The 18,879-nt window shown below is 43.3% G+C and overlaps 1 protein-coding gene across 3 annotated transcripts in view; it reads right to left on the bottom strand.

The window, feature by feature from the left end:
* Positions 1-18,879, bottom strand: part of MSANTD3 (Myb/SANT DNA binding domain containing 3) — a 31,499-nt gene that overhangs the window by 4,817 nt on the left and 7,803 nt on the right. Inside the window, exons 1-2 of one of the 3 annotated variants that reach the window (XM_031450112.2) lie at positions 18,158-18,282; positions 6,736-7,186 (exon numbers count right to left, since the gene is read on the bottom strand). In XM_031450112.2, the coding sequence (XP_031305972.1) occupies positions 6,736-7,153 (418 nt within the window). In that variant the 5' untranslated portion in view covers positions 7,154-7,186; positions 18,158-18,282. Of the gene's footprint in view, positions 1-6,735; positions 7,187-17,986; positions 18,023-18,157; positions 18,283-18,879 lie in introns of those variants that run through there. The other 2 variants (XM_031450113.2, XM_010977452.3) reach the window with 2 other exon arrangements.

Genomic DNA, 18,879 nt, shown 5'->3' with positions numbered 1-18,879 from the left:
GGTCATTCCTGGCACTGCGAACGACAGGAACAATAGTCAGAGACCATGCTTATCAAGGATCAGAGACCTTGGTATGTTGATGTAAGTTCTAAAATGAAATGTGCCCAACTCCCAGGGAGCAAAAGACCTCCGTACGAGGCCAACGGTGGGTTTAAGTTCCCCCTCAGTCTGATCTCCCTTTGTCAGTTTCTCATTCAGTCATGAACACTTCTGCTTAGTCTCCACAAAGGCACCATTGCTCTGGGTCCTGGTCACAGATCTTAACTCCTCCCCTGGAGAGCCATCTTACAAAGGTTCTTCCTTGAGAGATGAGCCTACACTCCTTGGCTTAACTTCCTCAGACTTCCCTTCAGTCTCCTACATCTGGCGGTTGCCTCTAGCACTGCCATCGGGGGGTCAGTACTCAGATCCCAAAGACATGTTCTATTGTCCCTCTTGTGTAACTTCTCCCAAGCACTTGACAATCCTTGAAATTTCTTTCTCTATTAGCTTCTGAACTATTGCTCTCTCCCAAGTTTTTTACAGCCTCCTCTCTGATTGTTTCTTCTGAGGTCTTCTTTCAGGATTCAGACTTAAATATTCCCTTGGGGTTCCTATCCTTGGCTCTATTTTCAGTCCACCCTAAACCCTCATAATCTGGTTCTGACCTTCCTTTATCTTTCTTGCCTTACTCTTCAAAATACCCTGTGTATCTTTCAATCCTACCACAATCTTTAAAGGCCATGCTTTTCCCCTCTCATAATTCTGTCTCACTGTTCCTTCAGCCTGAAGTTGGGCTCACTATTTGTCCCACCCCCTCACTCAAATACACACTCTTACTCCAGTCTCCCACCTAACCCGTACTTCAGGATCAATGCCACTTGCTCCGTGAAACCTCAGCTCTCTCCTTTCTCTTCTGTTACAACACTTAACACATTCGGGTATTATTTTGGGACCATGCCTTATTCATTTCTTTTATCCTTGGGCACCAATTATTGTGCTTGGTACATAGCGGATGCCTAGTAAATATTTATAGGCTGAAGCTTTGAACACAAGAGGAAAAAAAGGATACAAAAGGATGTCACTTTGGTGGTGCCATGTTTGCACTAGTAATTTTATAGGGCAATGATATGAGTGTCAATTAGGGAGTTTCAATAAGGAAACCACTAACTCCACTAACCTGTGGAGCCTTCTAGCTGTGCCTCCAGTGCTTCCTTGGGAAGCTTTACATTTCCAATAATGAGAATCATCTCCTTGGAGAAAAATAATATCAATTTAGTAACAGAGTTGATTACATTATTGTGTCCGCTCCATTATTCCAGAAGATGGGATGCCGGGAATGTTAATGGCTACTGGGGGAACCTAACTTGTAACACTCCGTTAATAAAAGGACAATGGCTACTGTTTAGATGATTTCACTCCAAGGGGTTAGGTAACAACCATAACTAGTCCCTAATTAAGATAAAAGAAAAGGTAAAAACTTACTTTCGAAAGAGAAGGTTAAAAAGGACTTCTGTGTCATCCAGAGATAATGAAAATGTCTCCCTAGGAATCTTTTCCAGCTCCAGCAGCTGTAGCCCCAATTAGATGTCCTTCCTTCAGGGCTCCCACTGCCTTCTGAGCCTGCCTCTGGCACAGAACTTGTTAAAACTGGCGGTTTAACTACCTCACCTTGAGGTCTCTGAACACTTTGAAGACACAGACTGCCTCTAATTCATCCTCCTGGAGAACCCAGCCCAGGGCCCAATACACTGCTGGGCATGTAAGAAACGTGTGCGGGCTGAATCGGCTGCAGTGGCTCACATCCCTCTCAACGCAGCACAACTGTGCAGAAAGAACGTGTTCTGAGTGGAGAGCTAAGGCACGGGACAAAGGGATGGGAAAGGCTGGGCACTGAGAATAGCGTCCATCAGATGTGATCAGATGCAAAGAGGATTACCTCATCTGTTTCCTTTCCAGTCTCAGATCTGAAATTGTCTTCTTTGAAGACTGGATACATTAGATGTTTTTTTGGTACCTTTAGCCTCTTTCTCTTTGATTTCATTCCAGATGATAGTTCTGGATACTCCTCTGAGTCTTTGAAGTTCACACCTTAGCAATGCTACTCATCTCTCCCAATTTCTAAATGCTCATTTTTATTTCAGTAGTTCTTGGTGTTAGGGGCCTTCCGACAATGATGATGATGATGGCAGCAGCTGCCATGTTCTGAGTAGCTAACCAGGCACTAGGCTAGTGCTTTGCAATACTGATTAAATCCTTACAACAACCCTCTGAGGGAGGTATTATTAGAAAACCAAACACAATATCCAAAGTTATTTAAGTAGTTGAAAAAACCAGGACTCCAACTCAGGTCTGCATGACTCCAAAGTCCAAGCTCAACCACTACAACACCCAGCCTCTCACTATGTTGCTTGCTCAGCTGATCACTTATGTATCTTGAAATACAGTCTCCAAGTTGTATCCACTACAAGACCATCTATTATTAAGAAAATGGATGTATATTCCAAATTTTGATCTCCAAATTTGTGAACATGAAGATAGTATGTTTACATCTGGGAGCAGAGAAATGACTCTACTTTAAAACTATTAATTTTTTTAGTTTAAATGTGTGCTAACATACATATTTTAAATTTAAAAAGCCAGGCCCCTTAAGACTCTAGCAGAAGCTAGGGCTTAAAACTAGAGAAACCCGATGGAGTAGTTAATTAACTTCACACAAACATTAGCTCCAATGAATGGAAGCTAGTGTTGAGATGGGGAGAATCTCCTTTTAATTGGAAAATGACTATCCTGAGAATAGCCACCTGCTGCAGACCCATACCATGCAATCTCTCTTCCAGGTAAAACAAAACCACCCGAAACAGAAAACCAACTCGATCTTGGGCCAAATGGACAGGAAGGCCTGAAGGCTTTCCTGGGATCAGAAAACACAATCAAGGGGGTATTCTTCCACTTGGGGCAATCTGACTAAGTTTAATCTCAGCAGGAAAACCTCCTATAGCAGGAAAAAGATGGGATGGAAACTGCATACATGCCAAAGCCTAGCTCTTCTCAACGGAACAAAGTAAACAGGACTGACCAGGAGGCATGGATAAATAAGATATGGTTGAGGCATACTATGGAATATTATGCAACAACTAAGAGAAACAAATCAGATTTACACACTGCAATGGGAACAGATCTTAAAAACATTCGAAGTGAAAAAAGGCAGGAGAAAAAGGAATGGTATCTGTAGTACTATTTTTAGTCTATGTAAATTTAAAATACATGCACACACAACACCAATGCATGCTTTCAAGAACATGTGAGAGATTATGCAAGCACATTAGAATGATCAGAGTGCAGGAGAAAAGAATGAAACTAGTGAATGGGGATAAAAAAGGAATAAACATGTAAGTAACACACAAAAAAGGGCTTTTCTAGACTAATGATGCTCGTGTGCCATGACTGGAAATATGTCAGTCCCCTGCACTGGAGATCCCACCCCAAAAGAACAGGATTGGACTAAACAGTGATAATAATGCAATTTATTAAAAAATGCTTGCATTATTTAATATAGCTTTGAGTACCTGTGTTTGCATTAGTGGATTATAACTTTATAGTAGAGAAACCAGAGCACATGAAATTAAATGTAAGTTCTCTTGAGATATTTGAGTGCTACTTGAAAGCTTAGTTTTTTAAAATAGACTTGACATTTGGTCATCCTACCCTCCCAAGCACCCCTAGCAAATTTTGTTGGCTCCCTTAGTTTGTTCTGCCAATCTGTTCCCCCAAAGATAATGGAAGATGGGTGTCAAAGCCAAATTATCACATATCCTAAGTCTACAGGGTATAAGTTCTAATATATATATAAGGGGAAAATACCATATTTTTACAAATACATTCCTAAGTGTTAAATTTTAAGAATACTGTGTTCAAATACAGATGTACATTTCAAGAAAGTCATTGACAAAGCTAAGAATTTGTGGGGGACAGTGATCAAGAAGACATAGTTTAAACCACCTCACAGAAGAAAGAGTTGGAGGGAGATCTCTAGTGGAATACTGCTAGGCTCCTTCCTGTCTAACTAATTACAACAAATCTTTGAGCACCTAATTCTGCCAGGCACCCTATAAGGTGTTAGAACAGAGCTGTCCAATAGAAATATAATATGAGCTACAAATGTAATTAAAATTTTTCTCATAGCCACCTTTGCAGGTAAAAAGAGGTGAAATTAATTTTAGTAATGTATTTTTAATCCAATATATCTAAAGTATTATCATTTTAACATTCAATCAATATAAATATTATTAGTAAGATATTTTACATTCTTTTGGGGGGTACTAAATCTTCAAGATATAGTGTGTATATTTTGAGCACATCTCAATTCAGTCTCCCCACATTTCAAGTACTTATCAGCCTCATGTGATTTGTGGCTACTGTATTGGACAGCACTGCGTTAGCGATACTCACACACACATGCACGCGCACACACGAGTCCCTGTATCAAAATACACACAATGGAATGAGAGTCATAACCCTATTGCAGGTTTTCAACCTTTTTCCCAACAAGACCCAGAAGGGATGATTAACAATTCCAGCTTTCTTTTTCTTTCTTAAAAGTAAATTGAAATGCAAAATGAGTGAGGTAAACTCAAAGCTGTTGTACTGTACGGAAAGAGGTCCAGTATTTAACTACTAGAGTTAACAGGTTACTTTGGACACAGTTCCCAACTGGCAAAGCAGCCCTGTTCTCCACCTCCCTCCAGATCTGACCTGGAAACAGGAACCAGACAGCATATGGCTGTACTTTAATAATCACCAGTAAAAAGAGAAGTCTCACCTGTCATATACATACAAACATCCAATTTAAAATAAATCTCTTTTACAAGTGACTGTCTAGCAAACGTCCCTACAGGAAGGACACTGAGAATCCATATTTATTCCCTTTTTGCTGGAAATTTATAAATTCTGTTTATGACTAAATGAATTACATCATCTCCTCTAAAAAGAAAGAGAAAAAAATTTGTGTAATGGACTTTCTAGATCCTACCCTAGAATTTGAAAGTGGGGAATAAGACTGTCCTCTTAGAATAACCCTAAGAAATCAATACGCAATAATCCAGATCAAAGATTTGCAAAGTGAACTGAAAGCAGTCCACACCACCATCTTCCTGGGCAACATCTCCCAGGGAATATAAGCAATTTGAAAAGTAGCCCTGCTGATTCACCTCCCTCACTCCCTCCCTCCACCAGCACCTCTCCTTTCACTGCCTCACAGACACTGAATTGCTCCAAGGCCAGCATAATGGAGAGGAATCAGCTGAAGCTATAAACACCTCCAAAGCAAGGACACTGTCACTTAGCAGCAGGCCCCTCCACCATAGAAGCAGCAGCGAGGAGAGGTGAGAGAGAGCTGGCAGTGTCCACATAAACACTGTCTTCCGGGAGGTGCCCTGGCAGGGGAACCCAAGAATCAAAACTCAGCCACAGGGTTCCTACCCTGGGAAACAATGCATGGATTTCTTGACATTCACTGCAACAGTTGCCCAACTGGCCCCCTGGACTTAACTTTGGTCAATGATCAGCAAAAAAAAAAAAAAAAATTGATCGTAATTTAACTTCCCAGGATGATCTGCCAACAGGGGAAAATAATGTGCTAATCAAAAACGTGTATTCTGTTCGCTTGGTTATTATCTTTTCCACCCTACAAGGATAACATTCTTAGTTTTAAATAATTTTTTAGTGACTTTTAATTAACCAGTCCCTCAGAGCTCAGTTTACTCTGGGGACACTAATAAGTGAATTTCTCATCCTGCAAGCCAAAAATTGGATTTTCCTAGGCAAATGCTTCTTGGGTACTTGGAGCACCTTATGAGCAACCCTTTGGCCTTCCCAAGAATCCTCCTCTGCTTTCAAGGTATATTTTCCACAAACTGCAATGACTCTTTATATAAACTGGCCATTCCTATCTTAAAAGAGGCAGGAGTTATCAGCAGTTAATCTGTATGCATTCTCATCTTCCCTTTGCCTGGAGACATTTCTACAGCCCCTTAATTCCAACTTTTTAAAGCCATGACACACTTTCATTACAGCCTTGATTATATGACAGTCTCTCTCTTCCCTAGGAATTATGTATGATATATTTTTCTTTTTTCATTGGAAGTATATTAAAACTAAAATGATTTTTTTCCAGAATTTCTCAAGTTTCCTGGAGTGCCACAAACCAAAACTATAGATCACAATATTATAATGGGACGAATGCTGGTTTTTAATCTGGGTGACTGTTCCATGGAAGTTTGCTACCCTAGTCTCTGTACTTCCCTTAAGTTTGAAATAGTTCACTTTCTTCACGTGGCCTTTTGAGTACCTTAACGGCAGTACTTTGCACATAATTTTTTTTAATAAAAAAATACGATCGAGGGAATAAATACAAATCCTCAAACAAATTCTGTCATATATCTGAGATACGTTGAGATAAGCAACTAAGGTACTTCGTTAACTATTTTAATGGAGCTCCTTATTTTCCGTTCTTAGGTAATTAAGAGATAAGTGAGGCCTCTTTAAGAGAGACGGCATGGGAGGTAAGCAAGAGCTTCTGTTTTTATGTACAACATGACCTGAGCATCTCGTATACTCAGAAGTTTTGAGTTGGGAAAGGCAAGTTTGATAGGAAAGTTTCTTTTTTATCAATTCCCTAGAAATTAAGGATTTGAAATCTGCACCGTGCACCGGGCCCCCCAGGGGAACGTGCGAGCTGGCGTCAGGAACCCATACCTTGGGCGGCGGCATCCGCGCGGTACTCGGGCTCCTCCTCGGGCGGGCTCTGCAGGAAGTAGAGCTGCTCGGGCAGCATGCTGGCGATCTTCTCCTTCCCCAGGACGTGCGTGCTCAGCAGCGGGCTGACACTCCGTTTCACTTTCTCTCTCCTCTCATGGGCCATAATCTTTTTGGTCCGAGCCTTGATGTTCTCCCAGCACTTCTTCAGCTGTTTGAAATCCCGCAGGGACACGCTGGGCTGAGAGTTGTATTCGTGGGCCAGCGCCTGCCAGGTGCGCTGCTTGAGGGCAATAGTTCGCGCGTCGCTCTTCTTACACTCCAGCACATACTTGTACTTTTCTACTAAAGCAAGCAGGATGCTCTTTTCCAATTCTGAGAAGTACTTGGCAGGTTTTATAATTTCGTTGTTTTGCATTTTCCACTATGTTTCTTCTGGCTGTTAGCTAGCCTGGAACAGGAAGTTTGAAACAATCATTACTAACTCTAGCAATAAAAACGTCGGCGAATCACTCAAGCTTAATCCCTGTCTTGATTCCGTTCTCTGACATCCAATACTTTCTTTTCCATGAATGGTGAATTATGATATTCTGAAGAAAACGTTCATAATTATACCACACACAGACAAACGGGAAAAGAAAAAAAAAAGAAAAAAATTTTAAAGTTTACCAAGAATGAGGTTTTACTTAAAAGCAGATTTTCAAGTAGGTCCTTTGCTGTAGATCTTGGCCATTTTATGATTATCTGGTACAGAGCAGCCAAAAAAGAAAAGCTGGAACATCTATGTGGAATTCTAATGTGATCATTTATTTCTGCTTAATGCTAGGGAACTGATAATTCCCCAAATTCATAATGTTAGGCAGTTCTCTCAAAGTTTTATCACAGCTGAAGGCAAGAGAAGTCACCGTGTGGTCAAATATAACAGATAATGTAAATACTATCAAAGTTTTAGAATCATCAAGAAATCACCCCTAAAAGATCTGACATTTCCATCACTCTGTCTGTGACCTTGGATAGGTCCATGGTCCTACAGGAACCTCAGTTTCTTCATCTTTAAAATGACGGTTTGGAGTCTGTGATCCTTAAGGTCTAAGGGCCTCTTTTACAAGTGTACAGTTCTTTGTAAATAATTTATATAATTTCAGAGGTGTAAGGGCCTGGATGTTTAGAGCTTGAGTCCAACACCACTTTTTCCCCCCTACGTTTCATATAAATGGAGTAATTCAATATGAGGTCTTTTGTGACTTGCTTCTTTCACTGAGCATAATGATTTCAGTCTGTCTGCATTGTACCACGTATCAATACTTCATTCCTTTTCATTGCTGAATGATATTCCATTTTATAGTTGTAGCACAGTCTATATCCATTTACTAATCAATGGATTTTTTAAATTGAGATATACTTGACATATAACATTATAATAGTTTTAGGTATATAACAATGATTTTATATAAATATATGTATAGTGAAATGACCATCACAGTAAGTCTAGTTAACATCCATCACCACAAAGTTACAATTTTTTTTCTTTTAAGATCTCTTCTCATAGCAACTTTCCAATATACAATACTATTAACTATAGTCACCATGCTGTATATTGCACCCCCAGGACTTATTTATTTTATAGCTGGAAGTTTGTACCTTTTGACCACCTTTACCCATTTTGCCCATTCCCTCCCTCTAACCCCCATCTCTGGCACCCACCAACCTGTTCTCTATATCAATGATTTTTTTTAAGATTCCACATATAAGTGAGATCAGATGGTATTTGTCTTTCTCTGTCTGACTTATTTCACTTAGCATAATACCTCAAGGTCCATCAATGTTGTCGCAAATGGCAGGATAGCCTTCTTTTTTGTGACTGAATGATACTCCTTTGTGTACATATACTACCACATCCTCCTTATCCTTCTTTTCAATTGAGGGAACTATGGGCCAGTAAGGTGAAATGGATTGCACAAGATCACAAAGATGGTGACCTGAGAAGTCAAGAACCTGGACTGTCGTAATAGTTTACTAATCATTTTTTTTAAACATACCAAAAAATAGCCATTTTTATTATACATAGTCCTTTAAAATCTCTGTTCACATTATAGTAAGAGGTATCAATTTTATTTTAAAAATTTGAAATGACATATTCTCCCTTATCACTATTAAAGTCTACATACTTTATTACACTTTTAATAAAAATTGTATATATTTAACATACATAAATTTCATTTGATATAGTGAAATGATTACCACAAACTAGATATCATCTTTCACATAGTTACCTTTTATGTGTGTGATGAGAGTGCCTAAAAGCTACTCTATCCTATTTCCAATATTCAACACAGTAGTATCAGCTATAGTCATCATTCCCATAGATTGGATCTCTAGACTTATTCATCCTACGTAACTGCACTTTGTACCCTTTGACCAGCATCTCCATATTTCCCCCACCCTCTATCTCCAGTCCCTGGTAAGCACTGTTCTACTCTCTGCTTCTAGGCTTTGAAAAGTCTGGTATTCCGATTATCATTTCACAGCTATCTCTTGGGCTTTCACCTTGGGTGACTTCAAATTACTCAGCCATGACTCCCTGGGTCATCTTGCCATCCTCCCCAGTGCTGCACCAGCATCTTTCACACAATAGGTGCTTAGTAAATGTCTTAGTCCACTAAACCTATGTGCATTTTATGACCCTACACTTTCCTACACCTTTTAATCCCAGGAAACTTCCAACAAAAATTAATCTCAGATAAATTATGGCAAGAATGTAGCTAAGCAACAGAGAATGCAGCAATAAAGCAAATGGTGCATGTCCCCTTTGTGGAAAGGGCCAACATGCCCAGTCCTCCTTACGTTCCCTAAGCCTCTGATTTTTTCAGGATTACAGGCAAGCATCAAGATACTGATGATGTAGTCCATTTGAAACTGACCAACCCATATCAAAAGAATTAGAAACTAACTTGAAAAGAGTCCTACTGGCCAAAAATGGGACATCTGAATATTGACAAGGATGATGGGTATACAAAGATTCACTGAATTTTTTTCTTTTGATCCTTGTGCACATTTGAGGAATTCCATAATAAAAAGTAGGGAAAGGCTGTGGCTTTTAAGTTTACAGCACACCGATTTAAAATCACACTATTACAAGTCAGCTACTCCTGGGGAGAGGTTACTGTAGTTGTAAATAACTGAAATCTGTTAGACCTCAGGTTGGAAGGGACCTCGCCAGATCAGAGAACCTTAAAATTGAGGCCATGGAATGTGGGCTTTACAGGAGGGCAGCAGAACCTGATCAGGGTCTCCCACTAAATACCACCTCCTCCCCAGAATTAAGGTTAGCGTGATCAGTGTCTCCATATTCAAGATAACCTGCCTCACGTTCATCATGGACACAGCAGTATCAGAAATCAAAAGATTCAGACAAGTCAAAGGTGGTCTGGTCCTCAGATCTTGGGCAAAGCTAAACAAGGGGGGATTTATCTTTGGAGACAGTCCCTGCACCCCTAAATTCCCAGGCCTGGGCTTTAGTCATGATGCTCTAATGTTCCTACGATGATTCAACCCAGGCCCCTCCTTCCCCAAAGGTCAAAAATTAATTTTTCACCTTCATCAATATTTCTATATCCTATACATCAATGTTCCCAAACAAATTTATTAACACACACTCCCTACAATATATCTTTCTTATTACCTCTATCTGTATTATCTCTATCTGCCAAGATGTCTTTCTGTATTATCTCTATCTGCCAAGATGTCTATGTCCAACTTTATGTCCTATAGTTTTTACTACAGAATCGATAGGTATACTGAATGTTCTTAAACTACACAGCCCTCAAAGCAGATTCTGAAATAATGCCCATCTCAACTCTTCTGCCCCCAAGAGATGTTTACCTTCTCCAATGCCCCACTCCTTTTCAGAATCACTGTCATGAAGACTAAGAATCTGATTCACAAATAGAAAAGGGATTGTTCCCTGTTTTGTTCTATTACAGGTAATGCTATTTTACATTATATATTTTTCTTCCTAAATAAATCTTTTTTTCTATCCTTGATTATTTCTTCAAGATAAATTCCTAGAAGAGGAATGGTTGCCACAAAAGATAAAAACACATAAGACTTTTGTTCCATCACCATCTGTCCTCCAGGGTTGGTGTACCAATTGACGTTCCCACTTCATTGACTTTTGCTGTTAACATTTTTTAAATCTTTGCCAACTGGGGAGATGAGAAATGTCCCTTCATTGTTTAGTGATATATGCACTGCAGCTCTCAGGCAAATAAGCCACACTCTGGCAGAACTAAGTCCCTGTTATACTTAGTGGAATTGAAACTACATAGTTTCAAGCAATTTAATAATTCTTTCTCACAATGTGTGCAGTACCACTAGCTGCCAGCAGGTGGTGGTGGGATGGTGGGGAATCTAAACTCACAAAGGACCTTAAGTGTGTGGTCAGCTGAGTCTCTAATAACAGCAATAATGACAATAGCAGATACATTTATTGAGCCTTTACTGTGGGTTTGACACTATTCTAACTGCTTAATATGCACTGTATCATTTAATTCTCCCAAAAATAGCCCCTAAGAGCATCGTTTTTCACACTGTTAAAAAAAAAAAAAACTTTATGAAAGTACCGGAAGAAATTATACAACTGCTCTCAAAAGCAAATACTCAGAATTACCAACACCTGGGGACCATTAATAGGCTATTAACTAAATTGTTATTTAATCACTAGCTAAGTAAATCCAGAGTTACCAATTTACTGTGCTAAATTTTGTAGAACAGCAGGCCTCCCTTGGCCATGTGGTTGCATCCTGCAGGGCTCTAAAGGGATTCTGGTATGAGAAGGTGCACCCTAAAGGTCCCCTATGGATCCCCAACAGCCTCATGAAGCAGGCTGTTTATCTCCACTAACCAATTATTATTCCTATTTCCCAGATCAGAAAAGTGAGGCTCAGTAACTTGCCTGTGGTTACACAAATAGTAAGGAGCAGAACCAGGATTCAAACCCGTCTGACTCCACACCCATGCTGCTCTCTCTTGGCCCAGCCCTCTTCTTTCAGACCTAGTGACAGCCCCTAGTGCCCCTGCTCAAATTACATGTCAATTAGTAATCTAATTATCAGCAGGGCAAAGTCCTAGGTTAGAGTTACCTAGCAGGAGCTGTACCTGCTTCTGTCTCCATTTGTGGGCTCTTTCCCTCCCCTCCCCTTCCCTCCCTACTCCCATCACCTCCCCCTTCTATGTCTCAAACCTAGAGTCCACATCCCCTCATCTGCCCCAGATGCACTTCTTTCACTCTAACTAGAGTTCTGAAATAATTTCCACTGTTGATCTGAGGAGAATGCATATTTGAAAAGTAACTGCAGCAATAACATGGAGCTTTAAAACGGTCCACGCCTCAGGGGAACTGAACACTAACATTCTGCTTAAGCACTTGATTGACAGTCCTAAGTAAACAAACACTTCCTGAAGAAAGATCTCTGGGCAAAGCTTATTAATAGAAACTTCGAGGCTAGACAACACATTCTAGCTTAAAACTGCTCAGGAATGTCCATAATTGGTTATAGATGGCAACACAACAAGCCTTCTCTGCTATATCAGCTTTTATTAGAAACTGCCCCTCCCAGGCCCCCAACTCTGCTCAGTATGGATCATCTTTTCCGTCTGCTGTTCCACTAGACAGAGTGCTACCCACCCTTCTGTGTGGCTGTAGTACAAGCAGCCCAGAGACCCTCCTATAGTGGGCCCTCGGCAAAATTTAGCGAATGAGTGTATTTTGATATAGATGTAAAACTGCCTCCCATACAGAGAATGAGTATCATACGTGATAAAACAATCAGTGCGCCAAAACCTGCATTAAAGTAAAAATGGCCAAATAAAAATAGCAAAATCCAAATGCAAAGGAAGCTCTTCTTGGGCTAGGCAAAGACCCAGAGACAGAATGAAATAAAAGAGTAGGATTCCAATATAACAAACGAACAAATAGGAAGCAATCAGCATAATTTCCAAAACAATAACACTGACTAAACCACCAGAAGGCGCTGTAATAAGTATATTCAATATCCACCTTAAAAATCCATCTGTTATGGACTGAACGTTTGTACCCTCCCCCCCCCAAAAATTCATTTGTTGCAACCCTAACGCCTAGGGTGACTGTATTTGGATACTGGGCCTTTAAGGAAGTAATTAAGATCAAATGAGATCGTAAGGGTGGGGCCCTGTTTCAAGAGGATAAGGAAAGAAAAGACACCAGAGAGCTTGTACCCCCTGTCCAACCCCAGGGTTTACAAAGAGGTTATGGGTGATCAGTTTGCTCTAAAGAGATGAGAGGCAATTTCCTATCCTGGTCTTTTGACTCAGCTTCCCCCAAACAACCTCTTCTGGAAACAACATAGAGCCTAACATGTTAAAATGAGGAAGGTACTTCAGTCCAATCCTCTCATTTTCCAGATGAGGAAACTGAGGCTCAGAGCAAAGTCTGGGGCTTCCTGGAGTCCTAGTCACAGAGGAGGGCCTAAAAGCCAAGCCTCAGGATTTGTTTTCAACCCCTCCCCGCACACCTCCTCGCTGGAACCCTCTCACCAGCCAGATGCCCTTTTGCTAGGTACCCTAAAGCCTTCTCCACTATCCTATCTGAAAACTCCGAGGGCACTGCTCTTAACTCTGACACTCGTTGTGTGACATTAGGCAAGTCCCCCTTTCTCCCTGACTGTTGACTCCTCTAAATTAAAAGCTGAAGCGGGTGTTCTCTGAAGCCCCATCCAGTGCTGGCAGTCCATACTAGCACTGCTGCTACAGTGGATTTTCTGCAACCTAATTTCCACAGTTTTCTGCCAAATGCACATGGATGGCAGTTTCTGATTATTTACGAGGCTAGTGGAGCTGCTAGCCAATGAAAGAACACTGCAACAGAACAAAGTGATCTTAGCAATTTAGACAATTTAAGACCCATGCCCAGATTTAACTCAGAAGGTTAAGTAGTTCCAAGTGAATGTCTAAAGCAGGTGATTAGATCTCTCGTTCACTACTGTAGCCCCGGCTCCTCGAAGAGCACCAAGTACACAGGAGACACTCAATAAATATTTGTGGAATATATGTTGAAACTAACCGGCTCGCCATTTCCATTTTTCACTAATCATATCTAGATGTTCTATTATCTTAAATTTCTCCTTTTATAAAGGATTTATCATAACAAAAATCATTTCCTGGCTTCTTCTTGTACGTTGTATTGTATGCCACATTTTTAAGAGCCTCTCTACAACTGTGATACCTTCTGATTTCATTTCATCCAGAGGTAAGAGTAATCAGACATGACTGTTCCTGTACACACCTTCCCAAGTCCCTGCTCTCACATGTTCAGACTGGTCTGCCCAGGATGTCCACTCACCTGTGCCCTCTCCATCTTCTTCCCTTCCTTAAGAGGGCTTTCCAGCCTTAAACTTAGCGCTAAACTTGCTTCCTCTAATGTTCTCCCTCTTCGCCTTCACCACCCACTTCAGGCAACCATGTAACTCGGAAGTGTTTATTTTTACCATCTGTGTCTGAGTGTGGCTGTCAGCAGAACCAGCCTTGTGTTTAAGGCAAGAGCTCCCACCTCCCGTCCTCCTACTCCCACAGTTCCCTCTGGAAACCAAAGGCAGGTTCTTAAAAGTCCTGACCCCTTCCTCCCCCTCCCCCATAGCTCCATCCCAAACCATCTCCCCTTCCCCAGCCCAGTCTCCCTGAAATTCCCTTAGAATCATGATTAAAGCACCCTCCACAGAAAGTGCTTTTACAATACAGAAAATCCTCTTGTGAAAGAAAGAACAAAGACGTGCTGCCCATCAGCACCCATGTTACACCACTGTACTCTTATAATCAATGTTCCAGCTGTGTAAAAAAGAAAAAGCAAAGAAAGTCCCCTTTTGTAGGTGTTCACACTCCATCTGTGTGCACTCCCTCCTCTACTCCCACCACTTCAGCAACAACATCTCTGGGCCAAGGGTCCCAGATAACTACCTTTTACTACAGCCACCAGAATTACTCTGTACTGCAGTCTATCCATATGCTGGAGGGTCTCCCCTAGCTGAGCGTGAGATCCTAAGGCTTGGAACTACATTTTATCTGGATCTTTGGCACACAGTTGATTCTTGGTGTTTGTTCAAAAGAAAGTAGGGGTGTCAGGGAGAACCTCTCTCCAGCCCCATCCTCTCCTCTGCACCACACACATTTCCAATTGTCTACCAGCCACCTCTATCTAGCTGTCCATTACAGGGACCTCAGAAATCTCCAAAAGCAAACAAATTATTCGCCACCTACAAACCTCCTGATTTCTGGTGATTTCAGCCACATTAACTTGGCTCAAAGCAGAAACCTCAATGTGCTCTTCAATCACACGTAACCAGTCATCAAAACCTATACGTTTTATCTCAATATCCCTTCTCTCCCATGCTCATTGCCTCTGTCTGAGGTCAGGTCCAAAGTCTCCCAAGTGATCTCCCAGACTTCCAGCCCCTCTTCCACACAACTCCCAGAAGGATCTTCCTAAAACACGGTGATGAAGCCACTGTCCTGCGTGTAACTCTGACATCTCCCCCACTGCTGAAGTGATAAAGTCCAAATTGCTCACATGGCATTCAAGGCCTTTCCAGATCTGCTCCGATTACAGTGCCCCCTCCACCCCACTCCATACCACCCTTTCCATGTATCTTTCAACCCAGCCAGACCAAACTCACCTTCATGCCCTTGGACCTGCTGTGTTCTCATGCCTCAGGACATGGGGCTTTCTCTGGCTGGAATACTTTACCCTAAGGTCTGCCAAGGGCTCATCTTCATCTCTCAAGGCCTAATTCTCATGAAATTTTGGGGAAGCCTTCCTCAACTAACACCCAGGCTGTTACATTTATTTTCTTTATAACAGTGTCCTCCTAAATGAGTTTGAGGCAGCTAACAAACTCTGCACACACTGCAACTAGATTTCTTAAAGAGACAGAATATCAGGGCAAAGACAAGGCAAAGGTAAAAAAGGTAGACATTAGGAGGTGGTGTAGTGTTCAAAACCTCTATGATAATGCCTCATACTCATCTTGTTAAAGAGGCAGATTGGCCCTGAATGAATCCAAAATGAATGAGATACTCTTCTGTGAGCTCACTGCCAGTTGTATATGACTGTACTGCAGCACTTCCCATATTTTCTGTAATTTGCTCACTGTGTCTGTCTCCCTTACTAGACTGGGAAATTCCTAAGGGAAATACATAATTTCTGACTCATCTCCGTATCCCCGGCACGAAGCATATGACTCAGCATAAGATTGGTGCTCAGCAGACAAGTGTTAAACAAATGTCACCACGGACAGGAAAAAAGGTCCTAGTGCTTGTTGAGTTCCCTACCAGGCATTGAAAAAAACATTGTTTTAGCCTTACAAAATATTACATGGCTGAGAAATGGCAGAGCTAGGATTTGAATCCCCCACTGTCTCTCCAAAGCAACTGCTTTTTCCACTAGGCACACTGCTCTCTACTTTCACCATCACCATGTGCCCAAACACCCTCTCCTTCAAGGCCTGGTTTTAAAATAACCCTTCCCCCAGGGGAAGGTATAGCTCAGTGGTGGAGCCTGTGCTTAGCATGCACGAGGTCCTGGGTTCAATCCCCAGGACCTTCATTAATAAATCAAAAAATAAATAAACCTAATTACCCCCCAAAAAAGTTTTAAAAATAAATAAATTTTAAAAATAAAATAAAATAACCCTTATCCAAGAAGCCTTTCCTGTTCACTCAAAAGGAAAGGCAGCCTGAGTGCAGCCCCGACCTTCTACTACACTCAAGTAAGACACCATCACAAACTGGGAGAGGAAGGGGTGCCTCCTGGGTAGCAGAACACTGAGTAGGGTGTTTTGATGTTCTGCACAGGGTCTTACGGAGTCCTCGGCTCTTCTATCGTCTTTCCCCAAGGTGCAGTCCCTGGGCCTTCCCGCCTCTCTTTTCCTTCTTCAGAGTCCAAAGCCTTCCAGTTCTCCCCAAACTGAACCCCAAAATAATTTCCTGCTTCTCTAACCAAGTGAATATAGTTGTATTCAAAACACAATCCTTCATTACATCATTTAGGTGTCTGTATTTTAAGTATCTTACCAATCTCTTCAAACATTAAAAAATTTTCAAGACTCATGAGAAGAGACCATGGCATTTTAGGAGGCACCACCATCTGGCTCTCAACCCATCTGAATACTTTTAGGGTGGCCTGGGAATAAGAGGACAACCCAGTGATCTCTCCCCAGGATGCTGCCCCCTCCCTCCCAGTCCCAGACATGAGGCCTGGTCTCTAAGGGCTGGATGCCTGATCTCTTAAAAGCAGGATGGAATGCTGGTCCAGAAAGCTGCTGAGATGGTAGACACTGGCCCCTTCCTGCATACTCTCTTCCAGAACTTCAGAATCCTCTTTTCTCCTCCCAATCCACCCCTTGCCTCTCACTGGCCCCAAACTCCCACAGCTGTCCTCAGTGCTAACTCAGGAACTGTGCTTTTGAATTAACATTCAACAATTTCCTTGGTAACACAACTGACTTATCTGACATGCTGAAACGTACACCCCTGGCCCTGATATTATCCTACCTGGCTTTAAATGTTACCATACCTAAGAGACACCCAATCTCATGAATCAGAATAGGGAGACTAAATTCTTCACTATTTCCTACTCCCAAATAAAGATTACTCGTGCAATTTACAGTAGCTACATCACAGTGCCAGTGTGATAATTTAATTAGATAACTCATGCCAACTGTTTGGTACCCAGGGCCTGGTACACAGAAAGTGCTCAAAATTTAGCTATGATCATTTACCCACAGTATCTCTCACAATACTACCTGGGGGTAGGCATTACACCACGCACTCCACCGCCACCATCCCCGCCCCTGCCACCTCACCCCCATTTACAGAAGCAGCATCCAAGGGCTCAGAGTAAAGGTGCTTTCCCAAGGTCAGGCGGGCACCAGTGTGATGCTCGGCCCTCGGCCTCCGAGTGGGGGGTCCCCTCCCATTACACCCTTGGACTGGGCACAAGGGGTCTTAAAGGAGACAAGTACGGAAAAGCGCTGAGCACAGTGCTCGGCATACAGTGGGGACCCTGGGATGGGGAGACCTCGGCACTGCGGGCCATCTGGATTCCTCCCAAGCGGCTCCTCTGTCCCCGGGGATCCAGAGTCCCCCGACCCTGGGTACGCCGCTGAATCTTCCCGAGGTCCGCGCCCTGGAGCTTTGTACGCCGCAGGCCGGCCTCACTCACCAAGTCCCATCGTGGCGCGCGGAGGCGGCTGCCCGGCCTGCGGGGCAGGGGTCGTAGCGCCTGGGCCGGAAGCCCGCCCTGCTGGCCCCTAGGCCCCCGCTCGCCTGGCCCGCGCCTCCCTCCCACCCGCCCCCGCCCCGCTGCGGCCAGCCCGGCGGAGGAGCCTCCTACCTGCAGCGGCGGCGCGGCGGCCGCGGCGATCGGGGGAGGGGCCGGCGAGAAGCGAGTGCGGGCGGCCTCGGCTCCTCTCTCAGGCTGGGCACCGGGAGGGCCACGGGCTCCGAGCGCCGGGCGGCGGCGGCGGCGGCGGCGGCGCGCCCCCGGCCGGCCAGGCCCCGCCGCGCGCGCAGCGGCCACAAAGCCCAGGAGCCGCCGCCCCCTCGCGGGCCGCCCGCCGCCTGCGGGTCCGCCGGCGCCGAGGAGGGCGGGAGCGCGGCCCCGCGCAGTCCCCACCTCCCCGAGCCGCGGCCGCTGGCTCCCCTGAGTCTCGGGGCGGGGCGCAGGGGGTACCCCTCCTACCCACCCCTCTCCCTTGCACCGATATCCTTGTGCTCAGAGTTCCCTCTTCCCACCTTTGCAGACGAGCTCCTGAAGGCCCTGAAAAAAATGTTTCATTTCCATGAACAACAAAAGAATGCATTTGTCGCAAGGGATTTGGCGGCCAATGACACGAATCAGCTCAGTCCAAGCCCGCTGTCTGAGAAAGGCCCCTTTTCTTTCGAGACACCCTGCTACTTGAGTAGCCAACCCTCTTGTGCTGGGTTCATCACGGAGTTTTGTTTTGTTTTGTTTTTTAATTTGCGGGATGTGTCTCCCCCTAGGCTGTACCCTCTGCAGCCCAGGACCTGGTTCAGAGGCCATGGGCTGAGTAAGTGGGAATTTATGCTCAGATG

This window comes from Camelus dromedarius, chromosome 10, assembly GCF_036321535.1.
Source record: "Camelus dromedarius isolate mCamDro1 chromosome 10, mCamDro1.pat, whole genome shotgun sequence".
NCBI classification, from domain to species: Eukaryota; Metazoa; Chordata; class Mammalia; order Artiodactyla; family Camelidae; genus Camelus; species Camelus dromedarius.
The sequence above is the reverse complement of the archived record's forward strand: the minus strand, read 5'-3'. Positions and strand labels throughout refer to the sequence as shown.